Source organism: Mauremys reevesii, linkage group 7 (assembly GCF_016161935.1).
Source record: "Mauremys reevesii isolate NIE-2019 linkage group 7, ASM1616193v1, whole genome shotgun sequence".
NCBI classification, from domain to species: Eukaryota; Metazoa; Chordata; order Testudines; family Geoemydidae; genus Mauremys; species Mauremys reevesii.
In genome coordinates this window covers 91,071,271-91,088,804 of record NC_052629.1, presented here as the reverse complement: position 1 = coordinate 91,088,804, position 17,534 = coordinate 91,071,271, and the positions used below count along the sequence as shown (strand labels likewise).

Below are 17,534 nucleotides of genomic sequence, written 5' to 3'. Positions count from 1 at the left end.
TCCCTTTACCTCCTCTCCCAGGAAAGGCTTTTCCCAGTTAAATTCTTTGTTAAAAAAGTAACAAATACTCGCTGCAGGCCAAGCAATCAGCCTGATAACCCTAAGTAAAAACACTGTTGCCCTACCAGAAACAGTTTGTTTTTCCCTTATGCTAAATGATAGCAGACACCATCCAGGTGGATGGGCATTTCTCAGCAAGGATAGAAAGCCAGAATTTTACAAAATCCCACGTGACAAACCCAGTTGAGCTCCAGATCCCAAAACAAGCTAAAACTGTCTTTAGAAAAGACACCATGATTCCTTCAGTGGGTTATTGCTTCAGAAGGATACAGGGGACAAAAAAATATACCTCAGTCAGGAGGTATTTGGAAGCATTGGCCACCTCTCTGCAAACCCACACCCACTCTTACTGCTTTTATAGAATAATTATTGCTTGTGGTAGTGACCTAGTGGGGAAAAATCTAGGAACAAGCATCGCAATCTACTTACAAGAAAATCTCTGTGACAAGAAGTGGGGGAGCAGAAAAGTCCCTACTTGAGGCTTATGATGGAGCTCCATGAATGTAAATACTTTTTCCTAGCATTTTTGCAGCTTTGGAAGTTTTCAGTTGGGGGAACTTACATGGTGCCCTGTTCCTTAATGGAGAACTGGCCAATGCCTTTAAGTAATCCTGAACAAAAAATGGTAGAAAATAAATTTAATGGATAAAGCCTTATTATTTTATTTTATTAATTTATTTTACAAAAGAGAAGGCAGTAGCCCCAGTTGTTCTGGTCAGATTCTAACTTGGGTAACTGCATTCTGCCTACTTCAAAAATGGTGTTCTTTTTCACTGTATTCGACTGTTGTGTAGCATTCATGGTGCTCTTAGGAATACAGGCAGCCCCAATATAGCATGGCATGTAAGTATATGCTTAACTTTTTAAGCTGGATTAGGGCCAAAATGGGCATACCCTTGTCTGTATCAGCCTCAGTGAAATGCAGCCTCTGAAGCATGAGCATGGCCCGAATGCAGGCTTTCGAAAAAGGCAGAGTAGAAGTACAGCTTTAAAAAGCTAAGCATTGTAGAGAGAACCTGAATTGAGGAGTAAAAGCTTGCTCCTAAACTCCCAGCAGTAGAAGTAAGAGATGGTGGTTGAGAGCTGCAAATTTGTGTGTGATTTATTTGACTATTTTGAGACCTGGAGCAGGTACATTTGTGTACAATATGGTCATAAATAGAGAACTCCTCACCTGGAATATGCTTATTTATGCCAAGCAATGAGACACCCAGACTGGCAAGCAACTTTTCACTCTTACATCAAACTGAGAGCCTTGTAAAAAAAAAAATGCTATCCATTTCCAGGAAAAGGTGGCAGTTGAGTTCAGAAGAGCATTTGTAGACTTGGAAGAATGCACCTGCATAACGGGTGCATGGATATAATTTAGTGGCTGATGTGGAGCGAATTGACTGAATTAAAATTACAGACACTAGTGACTCAAAATGCCTAATCGCTTTTATGACTTCCCTTATCCAGCATAGCTAAAATCCTTCAGGTTCCACATTGTACCCTTGTTTGCTTCAGAGCTCCTTCTGGCAAGAGTGTGAGAGAGTATGTGCTTGTCAAACTCTCTAGTACTGTCCCATAATGAAAAGAGAGCTATTTAAGCAGCCAGACTTTTGTTTAATATGACTGTGTTGGGGAAAAATCTTTTGAAACAAAACTTGCTGGGTCAAAGTGCATCTGCAACATCTTTGCAGGGTGCACCAGCTTGCTTTTAATGTATTTTAACTACATCAATTCTACAAAATGTAGTTTAAATGGACATTAAGCATAGTGTTTAAATGTGTAAACTGTGATGATCTGGCTGTAAAACCAGTATTAAAGCAAGATGGAAGCTGCTTTACAATCTTTCTGTGACACTGCGCCCATATTATCTGTGTCCCAAAGATGTCACTTTTTAGCAATATGACAGTTGCCTGCAGGAGGTTCAGAAATGATGTTTTTAATTAAAACTCTATTTCCAAATACAATTCAAAGTTTATAGATGGTAATAACTCAAAAAAATGCTTCTTACCATGCAAGCTTTTAGAGCAATAGATTGAGCAAATAGAGCATCGTGTGATGTTAGCAGAGATGTTTAGTACCGTGTTAAACATTATGTGTTCTTCTTCGAGTGATTGCTCCTATGCATTCCAGTTAGGTGTGTGCGCGCCGCGTGCACGTTCGTCGGAAGATTTTTACCCTAGCAACACTCGGTGGGTTGGCTGGGCGCCCCCTGGAGTAGCGCCGCTATAGCGCTAGATATATACCCCAGCCGACCCGTCTGCTCCTCAGTTCCTTCTTACCGCCCGTGACGGTCGTTGGAACAGTGGAGTGCTTCGTTGACCTCCACAGCCCTAGCGTATCACTGCTTTTCTTTTCATACTTGTTGTATATAGTTAGTTAGATTAGTTTAAATAGTTTGTTGTATTTAGTGTTAGTTTGTTAGGGGAAATCGAGGGGCCTAGCCCTTCTTTTCCCAACCCGGTGCGGGCTCATGCCCAAGGCACCGGGATTTAAGCCATGCTCGGCCTGCCAGCGGCCCATGCCGATTGGAGACCCTCACGACTCCTGCCTGCGGTGCTTAGGAGAGTCTCATCTTACCGATAACACTGCTCTACAGCCAAAATGCTTCTGAAATAAATGTAGTCTAACTTTACTAATTCTGGGTCACTGAGAATGAAAATGATGTTTAAAATTGTTGATTGGCTCTAGTTTTCAAGATATGCTATTGGGTCAGTATATACGACCCTTGACTTGGGAATAGCGGAGGATAAGTGAGTTATAAAGGGAAGGGATTTCAATTTAAACCAGAAATGACTAAAATACATCTTTGACTGGATCTATGAATAAATCTATGACTGGGTTTGGACAGTACTTGCTTTTTAGGCAAAACAATGAATGATGCAATCTGAAGCTGGTATTGCGTCATACATGATATGAATTGCATCATGTTATTCCTAGAAGTCATGGATGATGCAATCATAACGAAGCTTACATCACTCTGCTGAACAAATTGCCCTATATCAGCTCTTGAAAACATACAGTGTCGTGCTCTCTTATTTGTCAGTGTTTGATTTTGCAAAGCCAAAAGTGAGCAGAGATGCCTCGTACTTGTGTGAACAGTGCAGATAACTTCTGCTATGTTTGTGGTGAAGTGACTTTTGCATCACAAAAGCGCAGTATAACCACTATGGTTAAGAGAGCCTATCACCTTTATTTTGGCTGCAAAATTGGAGATCAGGACAAGAGGTGGCCCCACACATATGCTGCAACACTTGTGCAACAAATCTTTGCCAGTGGTTGAACAGGAAAAGGAAATCTATGCCTTTTGCAGTGCCAATGATTTGGAGAGAGCCAACAGATCATACCAGCAATTGTTACTTCTGCATGGTGCCTCCAGTTGGGAAAGGTGTGTCAAAGAAGAAAAAGTGGACTGTGCATTATCCAAACATTGCATCAGCTATACGCCCAGTACCCCACGGAGAAGGACTGCCGGTTCCTGATGCACCAGAATCATTCTCACTTGAGTCAGACGAGGAAGAGGATGAAACTTCTGGTCCTGAACCATCAATGTCACAGGACCCATATTTTCTCCCATCCTCCTCCTCTGAACCACACCTCATAACACAAGGTGAACTGAATGACCTTGTCAGGGATTTGGAACTACCCAAGAGTAAGGCAGAGCTGTTGGGCTCCAGACTACAGCAGTGGAATCTCCTGGCAGGTGATGTTAGGGTTTCCATGTTCCATGACTGTCAAAAGGATCTTGTCCCATTCTTCTTCATGGAAGGTGATCTTGTAGCCTGCAACAACATCGATGGTGTGATGGCAGCCCTCAACATCAATCACGATCCAGATGAGTGGAGACTGTTCATTGATTCATCGAAGACGAGTCCTAAAGCTGTTTTACTGCATAATGGCAATGTTTTGCCATCAATTCCAGTTGGTCATGCAGTCCATATGAGGGAAACCTATGACAACATGAAACAACTTTTGAGGTGCATAAACTATGACCAACATCAGTGGCAGCTTTGTGGCGATTTGAAGGTTGTTGCTCTCTTGCTTGGTCTGCAGACTGGATACACAAAGTACTGCTGTTTTCTCTGCGAATGGGATAGTCGTGCAAGAGATTCCCACTACATCAAGAAAGATTGGCCACTCCGACAGTCATTGGAGCCTGGGAGGAAAAGTGTTCAGCATCCACCACTTGTTGAATCAAGGAAGATTTTGTTACCACCCTTACACATCAAGCTGGGTCTGATGAAGAACTTTGTCAAGGCCATTGACAAAACACAAGCAGCTTTCAAGTACCTCCGTGGAAAATTTCCAAGGTTAAGTGAAGCTAAGATAAAGGAAGGTGTCTTTGTTGGTCCTCAGATTCGTGAACTTCTTTGAGATGATGCATTTGACCATGCACTGCGTGGCAAGGAAAAGACGGCATGGAAAGCCTTCCAGTTAGTGGCAATAAATTTTCTCGGAAACAACAAGGCAGACAACTACAGGTTGTTGGTGGAAAACCTCCTCAAGGCATACAAAAGCCTTGGTTGCAACATGTCACTAAAGATACATTTTTTGCACTCTCATCTAGATTTTTTTCCACCGAACTGCGGAGCAGTGAGCGATGAGCACAGCGAGCGATTTCACCAGGACATTGCAACAATGGAGAAACGCTATCAGGGCAAATGGAGCCCATCAATGCTTGCAGACTATTGCTGGACAGTGACAAGAGATGCTCCATTTAATGAATACAAGAGACAAGCCAAGAAGCGCCGAGTAGACACTGAATAGGACTAAACTATGTACATAATAGTTTTTTGCCTTTTGTTTCATAATAAATTTTAGTTATATAACCCTTTTGCTGATTTTTAAAGTGTTACATAAACAGGACAGGTGAAATATTATCATGTAAAGCAACCATAAACACATGAAAAGACCTAGGTTTACAATTAAAACTCTACTATCTACACAATATACATAGACATAAAATGTAAAAACTTACATAACTTAGAAACAGTAGCCAATCAGTTGTTTTAATTGTCATATTTGAATTCAGCACGTCAAAATACATAATAAATAGCACATTTTATCTCCTGAAGCAGACGACTTCTCAAAAATTGTAGACCAGTGTAAGTGCCACATTTGCAAGTCCTTTAAGCCAAGGACAAAGAAGGAGCGGGACTTTCACTTGAAGCAGCTCCTGATGGAATCGGCACTTAGCCCTGCGGTGCCGACACCGGCCGCTCCACAGACTTCGTTGGTGCAGAGCGCTCCATCGGTTCCTGGCCGTTCCGGTACCGAGGCCATGAAGAAGCAGCAGCCGGCACCGGCACCCCGGCACCGTTCCCTCTCTCCCTCGAGGAAACGTAAGCCAGCGCAGACGTCCTCCAAGGCCTCTGCACCAGGACCCCTCGCCCAACCACCGGCACCGACACAGGCGCCCCCGGCACCGACCCCAACAGCGCATAAACCCTGCGCTGTACCGTTGACTCTGGCACCGCAAGGGCCGTCGAGTCCGGTACCTCCTTGCTCCCCGGTGCATACCGTGGTCGAGCTCGCTCTCCCGTCGACACCTGAAACTTTTTCGACGGCGAGAGAACTCATTGTGTTGCAAACGGAGCCAACGCATACTCAACCCCCGGCACCGCCGGTGCGGGTTGTTAAGTCAGCGGGTAAGCTGGCTATCATGCGGCCTCCTTCCCCTGACAGACACGAGAGACGGTACTCCAGGTCCCGGTCCCGATCCCGGAGACGTTCACGCTCACGCCGCTCCAGATCTTGGCACCGCTCGCAGTCCCGGTACCGCTCTCCATCGCGGTACCAGTCGTACTCGCGGAGGCGATCCCGGTCCCGCTCTCCGGACCGGCGCTACCACCGGTACCGTTCCCGGTACCGATCGTCCCGCAGCCGCTCCCACCGTCGGGACTCGAGATCCCGGTCGACCTCCCGGCACCAGCACGGTCGATGGTCCCGGTCTCATTCCCGGCACCGCGAGGACCAGCACCGTTCCCCGGCACCATCCAGGAACGTGCCTGCGGCGTCGACGGCGCAGTCGCACAGTCTCTCTGCCCCGCCGTGGCCTTCGAGACAGCCGTCCGTCTCCTCTCAAGCAGACAGCGCCGTTGATCAACGCACCGAGCCTCAAGGGCAAGACCAGGGTCCTCAATGGGGCTTCTGGACTCCATGGGCCTACCATGAGACTCAAGGAGTGCCCTTTTCCACCCAGCGCTCCAGGACATCCGACCACAGAGCGCCTGAGGCTACGGTCAGCAGACCTCCCCCCACAGCTGTGGTAGAGGAGCCGCTGACATCCACGGTTGCAGAGCATCCCCCGGTTGCTGAAGCCCCGCAGCAGCTCGATGAGCCCCCGCCGGACACGCTGCTCCCAGGCCTATCATCCTCTTCCTCACCGGATGAGGCCGTGGCTGGGGCATCCTCCTTGGGCCCTCCCCCGATCGACCTTCGGGCCCATCAGGACTTGCTACGACGGGTGGCCCAAAACATAAACCTGCCGGTTGAGGAGGTGGCAGAGGACAATGACCCCGTCGTCAGCATAATCGGAGCAGATGCGCCTCTTCGTGTGGTCCTGCCCTTCATACGCACTATACAGCGGAATGCGGACACTGTCTGGCAGTCACCAGCTTCGATCCTGCCTACCGCTCGCGGAGTGGAGAGAAAATACTCGGTCCCATCTAAGGGATACGAGTATCTCTACACACACCCAGCTCCGTGCTCGTTGGTGGTCCAGTTGGTTAACAACTGTGAGCAACATGACCAGCCGGCGCCAGCGCCCAAATCCAAGGAGGCGTGGCGCATGGACCTTTTGGGCCGTAAGGTCTATTCGGCCGGGGGCCTCCAGTTGAGAGTCGCCAACCAGCTGGCTCTCCTTAGTAGGTACACCTACAACACCTCGGTGTTCCTCTCCAAGTTCTCTGAGCTTGTGCCTTCCGACTCCCGGCCTGAGTTCACGGCCCTTGTTGAGGAGGGTAAAAAGGTGTCCTGGTCAGCCCTCCATGCCTCTCTGGACTCTGCAGATTCGGGAGCCAGGACTTTGGCCTCTGGAGTGACCATGCGGAGAATTTTGTGGCTTCAGGCCTCCACACTGTCGCTGGAGGTCCAGCACACCATCCAGGACTTGCCGTTTGATGGCCAGGGTCTCTTTTCTGAAAAGACAGACTCACGGCTGCAGACCCTCAAGGATGGTCGAATCACCATTCGCTCCCTCGGCATGCACACGCCGGTTACCCAGCGGAGATCCTTCCGGCCACAGCCATACTGCCCATTCAACCAGCCCAGACCGCGCCCCGATAATAGGCGCAGGGGCAGAGTGAACCGGCGCAGGCAGTCGGGCAATCAGGGAAACCAGTCCCAACCGCCCTTCAAGCCTTCCTCAGGACCCAAGCAAAACTTTTGATGGGACGCCCGAGGACGGCCCACCAGTTTCTTTACTGGATCCTTCCCCGTTGTTTATCAACCGTCTTTCCCACTTCCTACCGGCGTGGTCCCACATAACAACAGATAACTGGGTACTTCACACGGTGGAGTCTGGTTACTGCCTCCAGTTTGTTTCGCCCCCTCCCTCCCACCCACCCTACCCGTCCCTCTTCAGGGACCCCTCTCACGAGCAATTCCTCTTGCAAGAGGTCGAGTCTCTGTTGAGTTTGGGTGCCATAGAGGAGGTGCCGGAAGGCATGCGGGGCAGGGGATTTTATTCCCGATATTTCCTAATCCCCAAGGCGAAGGGAGGTCTTTGACCAATCCTCGACCTCCGAGAGCTCAACAGATTTCTGGTCAAGCTCAAGTTTCGCATGGTAACCCTGGGGACCATTATTCCCCTCCTGGATCTGAGAGACTGGTTTGCTGCCCTCGACATGAAGGACGCGTATTTCCATATTACGATTTACCCTCCTCATCGACGCTACCTGCGCTTTGTCGTCAACCACCAGCACTACCAGTTTACGGTGCTCCCCTTCGGCCTCTCCACTGCATCGAGGGTCTTCACCAAGTGCATGGTGGTGGTTGCCGCGGCCCTTCGCCGTCGTCGGATACATGTTTACCCGTATCTCGACGACTGGCTGGTCCGCGGGACGTCCCAGCAGCTCGTAGCTCAGCAAATGACCGAGATCTTAGACCTGTTTCAACACCTCGGCCTTATGATCAACGTCAACAAACAGGGCGGAGCACGTTCCTCCCCGCTTTGCACGGAAGCGATGCAACTGTGGGACTTTTGCATAGCCCACTCCATTCACATAGTGGCATCGTTTCTCCTGGGAGTGCAGAACACACTGGCAGACCGCCTCAGCAGGTCTTTCCTCTCCCACGAGTGGTCCCTTCGTCCCGATGTGGTGCACACAATTTTCCAGAGGTAGGGTTTTCCCCGGATAGACCTTTTTGCCTCCAGAGAGAACAGGAAATGCTATCTGTTCTGCTCTTACCAGGGCGGCTCCCAGGGCTCCCTCTCGGACGCATTCCTCCTCCCGTGGCAGGATCACCTGCTGTATGCCTTCCCTCTGTTCCCCCTCGTACATCGGGTGCTGCTCAAGCTCCGCAGGGACAAGGCCCGCCTCATTCTCATTGCTCCGGCATGGCCGAGACAGCACTGGTACACCCTGCTGTTCGACCTCTCAGTAGCAGATCCTATTCCCCTTCTGCTATCGCTGGACCTCATAACGCAGGACTTCGGCAGGCTTCGCCACCCGGACCTGCGGTCCCTCCACCTGACGGCTTGGCTCCTGCATGGCTAACCCATGCAGAGCAGGACTGTTCCGCTGCAGTGCAGCAGGTGCTGCTAGAGAGCAGAAAACCTTCTACTCAGTCGACCTACCTCACTAAGTGGAAGTGTTTCGCGCTCTGGTGCAGTCTGAAAGGTCTCAACCTTCTCCTGATACCTATTCCCAAGATCCTGGACTATCTCTGGTCCCTCAAGGAGCAAGGCCTCTCTATCTCCTCCTTGAAAGTGCACCTGGCGGCAATTTCCGCCTTTAGGCCCAGCATAGGGGAACTTCTCCAATCACATGGTTTCCCGTTTTCTAAAGGGGCTAGAACGATTATACCCTCCGGTACGGCGCCCAACTCCAACCTGGGATTTGAACTTGGTCTTAGCCAAGCTTATGGGAGCCCCCTTTGAGCCCTTGGCCACGTGTTCCCTTCTCTACTTGTCCTGGAAAACGGCCTTCCTCGTCGCAATTACTTCGGCACGACGAGTCTCTGAACCTCGTGCCCTGACGGCTGACTATACTATCTTTCATAAGGACAAAGTGCAGCTTCGACCACACCCCGCCTTCCTGCCTAAGGTGGTGTCGGCTTTCCATGTGAACCAGGACATCTTCCTCCCGGTTTTCTTCCCAAAACCGCACGCATCACGCCGGGAACAGCAGCTTCATAGCCTGGACGTTCGTAGGGCTCTAGCTTTCTATATAGAGCGAACGAAACCCTTCCGCCGTTCGCCCTAACTCTTTGTGGTGGTAGCAGATCGCATGAAGGGCATGCCAGTCTCTTCCCAGCGGATTTCGGCCTGGGTGACATCATGTATCAAGACTTGCTACGAGCTCGCTCAGGTTCCGGCTGGCCATCTCTCCGCTCACTCTACAAGAGCGCAAGCCTCTTCGGCCGCCTTCCTGGCCCATGTCCCCATTCAGGACATCTGTCGCGCTGCAACCTGGTCTTCCGTTCACACCTTTGCTTCCCACTACGCACTGGTGCAACAGTCCAGAGATGATGCAGCCTTTGGCTCAGCAGTCTTACACTCTGCCACGTCTCACTCCGACCCCACCGCCTAGGTAAGGCTTGGGAATCACCTAACTGGAATGCATAGGAGCAATCACTCGAAGAAGAAAAGATGGTTACTCACCGTTGGAACTGTTGTTCTTCGAGATGTGTTGCTCCTATCCATTCCAGACCCGCCCTCCTTCCCCACTGTCGGAGTAGCCGGCAAGAAGGAACTGAGGAGCGGACGGGTCGGCTGGGGTATATATCTAGTGCTATAGCGGCGCCACTCCAGGGGGCGCCCAGCCGACCCACCGAGTGTTGCTAGGGTAAAAATCTTCCGACGAACGTGCACGCTTCGTGCGCACACCTAACTGGAATGGATAGGAGCAACACATCTCGAAGAACAACAGTTACAACGGTGAGTAACCGTCTTTTCTGTTTGGAATAAATTGAAGTGTTTGGGGCAGGAGCTTTATCTGCTGACCTTGATAAGCAAGTTATAATAATAGTCATTTATGTTCCATGAGGATTGCAGTTTTAACACCATACCATATGGTCTAACAATTTACCCTGAAGCTTTTGGCAGATGGTTTAAGAAGTTAAAGATGCTGCAAATGAAAAGCTTTGATCACAGCAATGGTTATGAAGTGTTACAATCTGTCTGTGATGGTTTCTTTAACATTAGCAAAAAGGTAACAAATCGGAGTAACAAACAAATACCATTCAAGGGCCTGCTCATCAACACTTCAGATAATGTCTTTAAACATTCTGTTAATCATTTCAGACCATCTAGAGTCCTAGGATCTGATGCTGCCTCTCTTACTTACACACGTAACTCTTTTGAGGTCAGAGGTGCTTCTCATATCATGCATCTGACGAAGTGGGTGTTCACCCACGAAAGCGTATGCTTCAGTACGTCTGTTAGTCTATAAGGTGCCACAGGACTCTTTGTCACCTCTCATGTAAGCATTACGTGCATAAATAAAAGTTGCAGGATCAAGCTCCAGATTGTCATTTTACTTATTCAGATTTCCGCTATCGTACCAAAAAACTCCAAACTATACCAAGCACTGAGCACCCTTGACAATCTCTTATAAATACCCTATTGAAAAAAGACTCCCTTAATCAGAGTCTATTAACTAGTTATAGAAAAAAATAATGTAAACCCCCATCAGCATTTCCCTCATACGGTGCTGCCATTTCCTTTCTTGATCCAAAGCCCATTGAAACCGGTTGAAAGACTCCCATTGACTTCAATGGGATTGGCTCAAGCCCTAATACCAGTGGAACTTGAGCTCAGAAACTTCCTCTGTCGGAATCTGTGGTAGTGTCTTAATGGGGGGGAAGGTCCAACATTTTAAAATAATCCCAGAATAAAATAGGCAGCAGATTATAGAGTGCATAAAAATAGTTGCAGGTTTCAATGCACTCATGAAAAGATCTCATCGGTCAGAGCATTACAATTTTAGGGAACACTTCTAGTCACTCTTTCGCACCTCTCCCTGGCAGTTATGGGAAACAGCATTGTTGGGGCTCTGGACGGTTGTTTCTAGCTCTCTTCTCTCAGAGGGAAACTGAATGTGGTAGGTGCCCTTGAGAGGGGTTTTTTGGGAGGAAAACATAATTACTGAGTCTTAAACTTTCTTTCTAGTTCCTTATGTAGCTGTGTCTTACCTTATTGTTTTTTCTTGTCTCTCTCAGGTATATGTAACTGAACCTAGTGGCATGGAGTTCACGCCATGTCAAGTTGAAGCACGTGTGGGTCAGATACTGGAGCTGCCCTTGAGGATTAATGGCCTAGTGAATATTGAAACCAGTGAGATGGTCACACTGAGCGATTGTTCACATTTCGACTTAGTCGTGGAGGTAGAAAACCGCGGCGTCTTCAAACCGCTCCAAGGTGATTAAAAAAAACAACAACAAAACCCTATGTATTCAGTTCAGGTTACAAGACAAATAGAGATGTTACAAATATAAATCATTCACCTACTTGTAATGGCCTGTTTTAATGGATTCATGGCAGATTACTAGAGAGATGTCCAACTGCAAATACAGAGACCATAGTAGTCCAACATTTCTGTATATTGAAGATGCCTGTTTTTTAATGGAAAAGCATTTTTATTTCTTTGTCTTTTAGTATTTAAGGATACCAAAATCTCTCGCAACAAATAAGCCGAGTACACTGAGGAATGTTCAGACTCACATACACGCTGCTCTACCCCAGACCTTTCCACTGTTTTTTCAAAGTCGGTGCTGTGACAGACCTGATGGCTTCCTCACCAGAGATGACCAATTATGTCAGGTTTTGGGGAGTCACATTGGCTGATGTGAAGATACCAAACTCTTTCACTTATTATACCATGCCCAAATTTGCATAAAGTTCCCTTTTCAGTTCTATTAAGCTATTCACCCATCTGATTGTTTGCTTGTTTTCTGGGAGAAATGGGGGACGAGGATATTAATTTCTTAAATTCCATTCACTGCAATCATTGAAGCAGGGCCAAAGGCCTGTCCTTCTGAAGCTTACTGTTTTAAGCAGTGTATTTCCTCAGGTGCTTCCCCAACTGTTTCCACCATTATAGCACTTGTCTGACCAGAATATGGAATGTGCAATCTCTTCTAAATTTGCCATTTATGAATCCTTCTGCACTAACAGGCTGAGCAACTTTGTTGTCATCTGGTGTCTGCTGGATCAGATTACCTTGCACCCACAATCCTTTGTTAGCCTGCCTCTTGTTAGTTAGTTCTTCCTTGTGTTGTATTATTGAGCCAGCCAAAGCAGTTATTGTTAGACTTACAGCGTCTGCTTGCTGAAGAGGCAGCTCTTTTAAATGTCATTCTACCTAGTTCGTATATGTACCCTATTTGCCATTGTTCTGTTTAAAAAAAAAAATCCAGTCAAACCCAAAAAAAGAGAGAGAAGAAAAGAAAACCCCACAAAACACCTGGGTTAGCAAACAGGCACATGCCATGAAACTGACAACTTAATTTCCCCTAGATAAAACTTAGAACTTAATAATTAACTTGAACGTAGGAAATATATCATGCTCTGTTCAGTAAAGATTGTTTTAACCATGCATTTTATTTTGGCTTAATTACAAGCCAGTTTCAATTTAGAACAGCAAGGGAAAAATACTCTGCTAAAAAAAAGAGCAAATTATATTACTCTGTATCCCAAAGTGAAGACTGATGTCCTTTTAGAAAAAATTGGAAGGAAAAGAAGTTTAATAAGTTTGTATGTTTCATAAGGTGACAGTTTTGAGGCTAATGACAATACATTATTCAATAGAACTATGGGTATTGCATTTCCTTTGTGCAGTCACTGAAATTATCTGTACATATTCCCTGTATATTTCTAGCATCAACGTAATACTGTCAAGAAAGCTATATTAAAATCTGTATTAACACGTCTCGCTTATTCTCCCCAAATGTTTATTCTTTATTTGTTTGGGTTTTTTTGACAGGGAGACTTAAGCCAAGTTCTGATTTTTGCAGTGGAGTCAGAGTGAAAGCTGAGGCTCAAGGATATACAACGCTTGTTGTTAGTTACGCTCATGGTCATGTCCACCTTAGTGCTAGCATCACCATTGCTGCCTACCTACCACTAAAAGTAAGCCTATAGTAAGATATTCTCTCTAATTGATGCTCTTAAAACAGTCTACTCTTGGAAAATTCATTTAAATTTTAACTGAGATTTGAGATTATGTGCTAGTATATGAAAATGAGAGAGTCCATTGACTGGGGATTTCCCAATTCAGGTAATCATGTCTCTTAAGCATGTGCTTAAGTACTTTTCTGAATCAGGGCCAATACTTACTGCAAGCAGTTTGATTTCTGCACCACAACTTACCCAATGTCTTTGAGATGTTTCTTGGCCAAATCAGTACCCAAAGCCAAACAAAGGACTTGGTAGAATTCTGTAGTGGGTTAGTGCGCTGTATTTCTTTCTCCCTTAGTTCAGAAATGAAAGTGAGTTTGGTGCTATCGGAAAACAATCACAGATAGACGGGACTGAAGAAAAGACTTAGGACTAGAATAGCAGGGGATACTGTCAGCATGAGTGTGGATTTGCTGGAAGAGTGATGCATATAAGAACACATAAGAACAGCCATACTGGGTCAGACCAAAGGTCCATCTAGCCCAGTATCCTCTCTTCTGACAGTGGCCAATGCCAGGTGCCCCAGATGGAATGAATGGAACAGGTAATCATCAAGTGATCCATTCTCTGTCACCCATTCCCAGCTTCTGGCAAATAGAAGCAAGGGACATTTCATGTGAGAGTAGGAGAACTTGGGTGCACATGCTATTCAGACTATTCCTGTTTTTAGCTAGTTTTGCTAGTCTCTAACTTTCATGAGTCCTGTATTAAATTTGCCCAGGGTTATCTTCACTTCAAAAAGGAAATATAAAAACCACAGTAATGAAGCAAAGGCAGTGTATTGCAGATCTCAATAAGAGTAATATAAAATCCTGGGAGATGAAGGTGCTATTAGGTGAATTAAATGGCAAAAGTATGCTGCTAAATGATAACACACAGTACAAGGTTGAAATTGAATCTTTCTGAACTCAGAAACATTTTGGAGGAAAATATTATAACTGTTGAATTAATTAGTTACTCATCAGTAAACTTTGAAGTGGTGGGAGGTTCAAAGCCTTCCTTGTATCTAACTGTCTGTTTAAAATGATTAGTGATTGGCCTAATAAGCTTAGTAATGAGACCAGTCACAATTGCATGGCCACAGCAGCAGGTAGAAGCAAGCGTAGCCTATTACCCCTGTAGTCACAGCACACACAACTATTATTTGGCAAAAAAGGCAGAGTCTGGTGGCCTGTGTAGTCTGTGGAACTGAGTATTTTTTTCCTTGCAAACAATTAAAATGTGTTTCACCATTGGACAGGTTACAAAGTGAAATAAGAACCTCATTTAAAGGACAGTGTTCACAAGTCCAGGGAATGATTAAGAAGCATAGGACAGTGTGTCAGCTTCATGACTAGATGCCAACGACTGAATCCGCAGAGGCTATCGCTACTGCATGTTAGGATAGTAGTGTTTCAGAATCTGGAATAAATAAATTTGCATACGTCTAACGATGATTTCACATTCTGTCCACGAGTTTTTTCTGCAGCATTGATCAGAGTAAAAGAAATCCTGTTTCACCAGTATAGAACTAAAACACTAATTTTGTATTTCATCCCCAAGGCTCATTGTAGAGATTTATGGACAAGGGCAAGTTCTGTCTAACAATCTGAAAGTGGGGATCAATTTGGAAATACACAGTAGTCAGTCTTAACCCAGTATACTTGACTAACATAGTTAAAATAAAATGAATAAATAAGAGCCTGTTTGCTGCTCTGTCCCACTCCCATCCCCTGAACTCTTCTTCGCCTCTGCCAATAATCATTCCATCTTCTTAATTACTGGCTATATTTATTGCAGTTTTATTTTATAAAGTATTCTAAATTCAGCTCTGAGTACTACATAAAAAAATCTAACTCCCAATACAGTTTTATAGGGCAAAGATGCCATACATTTTCAGTTCTTTATCTATAAACTAGGTAAGCTGTTGGGTGTCTGAAGATTGAACACAGCATAGATAGTAAATTCAAAAGATTAAATTGACATGTAAGAGTTTATACAAGTGAATATAGGTATTGTATTAACAAGGGGATGAGGAGTCCATTCGACTGGGGAAAAGTTAAATTAATTGCATCAGTTGAAGAATGAGTGTTTCATTTCTTGGTGTTAAAATACACAGATTGAGATTACAAAATGGAATGCATCAGGTTTGGGAAAATTAAATATAGCCTTTAACAGAAGCCATAAATGGATTCCATATCAGATCAAAGAAATCTTTTAAAAAAAGAGGAGATCCTTGCGCATCTTTCAGAGAGGAGGATGTTGAGCTATCCAGAACAGAATAAAAGATCTTCTCTCCCACTGAGTTAAGATATTATCTATTCATTAGAAGTATTACAGATATGACATCAGTGCATCCCGTCTGGGGGCAACAAATAAAAGGGACATGGGTATATGGAAGGGGGAGGATAGCTTACTTTAGGGATTACTCTGTTATCTTTTCATTGTTGGCCAGTGCTTAGATAGCACAGTGACAGGAACTTTAGAAAGACCTTGGAACTGTGGTTTTCAAACAGTGATCCATAGTACCCTTCCTTGTTGTTGCCATCTGAAGAATGAAATATTTTTGTGTATAAAAATGAGGGGTGAGACATTGGGAGGAGTTGTCTTCCGTTAGAACGTCTCTTATGAAGTGGTCCACAGAGCGAAAAAGTGGAAGAATCCCTGCAGTAAGAAGACAAATAGTTAGGAGCCAAGGACAGGGCAAAAGCACATGAATGAATAAACTTTACAATTTTGGCAACATGTGGATGTCTGTGCAATGAGAATAACCCATGAGGGTTGAGTGAAAATTAGTCTGTGCCCAGCATTTATAACTATGTTCCTCCAAGCAGCATGCGCTAATTTTCACAGAAAGAATTGAGCCATCCTATGTCCAGATCAGTTTTGGTCATGGAATACTTGAAACAGATGATTCTTTATATATTAAAAATGTCAAACCAATTTCCATGTTGATTTCCATTGCAGGCAATGTCAATGAGATGGGCTAGGATTTAAATCAGTGCAGAATTTGTTCTAATATTCCTGTAGGGTTTTGAAGTGAGACCTTCGTTTCGTTTAGTAGGGTAAATAAAGTCAGGGTGTAAAATGCAGGTTCTGAAGAACAGCTGTACCTGGGAGATTAATCAACCCAAAGGGTTTCAAAAGATAGAGGGTGCAGTCTGGCCCTATTTAAATCAATGAGAAGATTGCCATTTACTTCAGTGGGACCAGGATTTTACTCAGAATCTCTTCCCTCTGGAGTAACTCAGTTAACATAAGATGGGGAGATGGGAGAATTATCATCAATAGAAGGAAAAACAGAGTTCCTAAGGCACTGTGGGCATAGCCCTAATGAGCAAAGTTTACTTTTAATCGTTGCTAGTCATTTTAGTACTGCTGTGTTCTGAATTAACCATATTTATAAAAGTTTTGGTAGAACAGATCATCGGCTAAACAGAAATGATAATCAAACGGCTCTTCCACTGAGAATGAGAAAAATTTCACATAACGTATAGTCACCTGATAGATTTCAGTATCATATATATGTGTGTATATATGTGTGTGTGTGTATATGAATGAGTATAACTTTTGTTCATTTCCAGACTATAGATCCTTCTTCTGTTGCCTTGGTAACTTTGGGTTCTTCCAAAGACATGTTGTTTGAAGGTGGACCAAGACCATGGGTACAAGAACCTTCAAAATTCTTTAGGAACATCACTGCTGAAGATACAGATAGTATTGGTTTATCTTTATTTGGGCCTCCGACATCTCGGAATCATTTCCAGCACTGGGTTAGAGTATCTTGCAAAACCTTGGGAGAACAAGTAAGTGCCAGAAGCTATTTATGTTGTTCTCTGTCAAATCCTGGGCAGAGTAATTGAGAAGAGAAACCAGATTGATTTATAATAAAGTATAGCCTCCAAATGATTAACAGCTTTTGTAATACGCCAATATGGAACTTGAATAAGTACATGACTGCCTATTGCTTATGAACTCTGTTCAGTATGGTGTCAGTCAAGAGTGAAGCATTTTTTAAATTGTTATAAAGAGGATTACAGTGGCTTTATTGTAGTATGAAGCCAGTTCATAGTAACTGTATATCGTGGAAGGTATTAAAACAGATAAATCCTTATAGCTGCCGTTGAATGTATTTACCATGAATAAGATAATTGCAAAAGGTTAT

General features: G+C 45.0%; 1 protein-coding gene across 1 annotated transcript in view; it reads left to right on the top strand.

Moving 5' to 3' along the window:
- NUP210 (nucleoporin 210) overlaps nucleotides 1-17,534 on the top strand; it is a 124,373-nt gene that overhangs the window by 46,546 nt on the left and 60,293 nt on the right. The window contains exons 13-15 of the mRNA XM_039546052.1: nucleotides 11,434-11,632; nucleotides 13,197-13,342; nucleotides 16,954-17,175. Of these exons, the coding sequence (XP_039401986.1) occupies nucleotides 11,434-11,632; nucleotides 13,197-13,342; nucleotides 16,954-17,175 (567 nt within the window). The remainder of the gene's footprint in view (nucleotides 1-11,433; nucleotides 11,633-13,196; nucleotides 13,343-16,953; nucleotides 17,176-17,534) is intronic.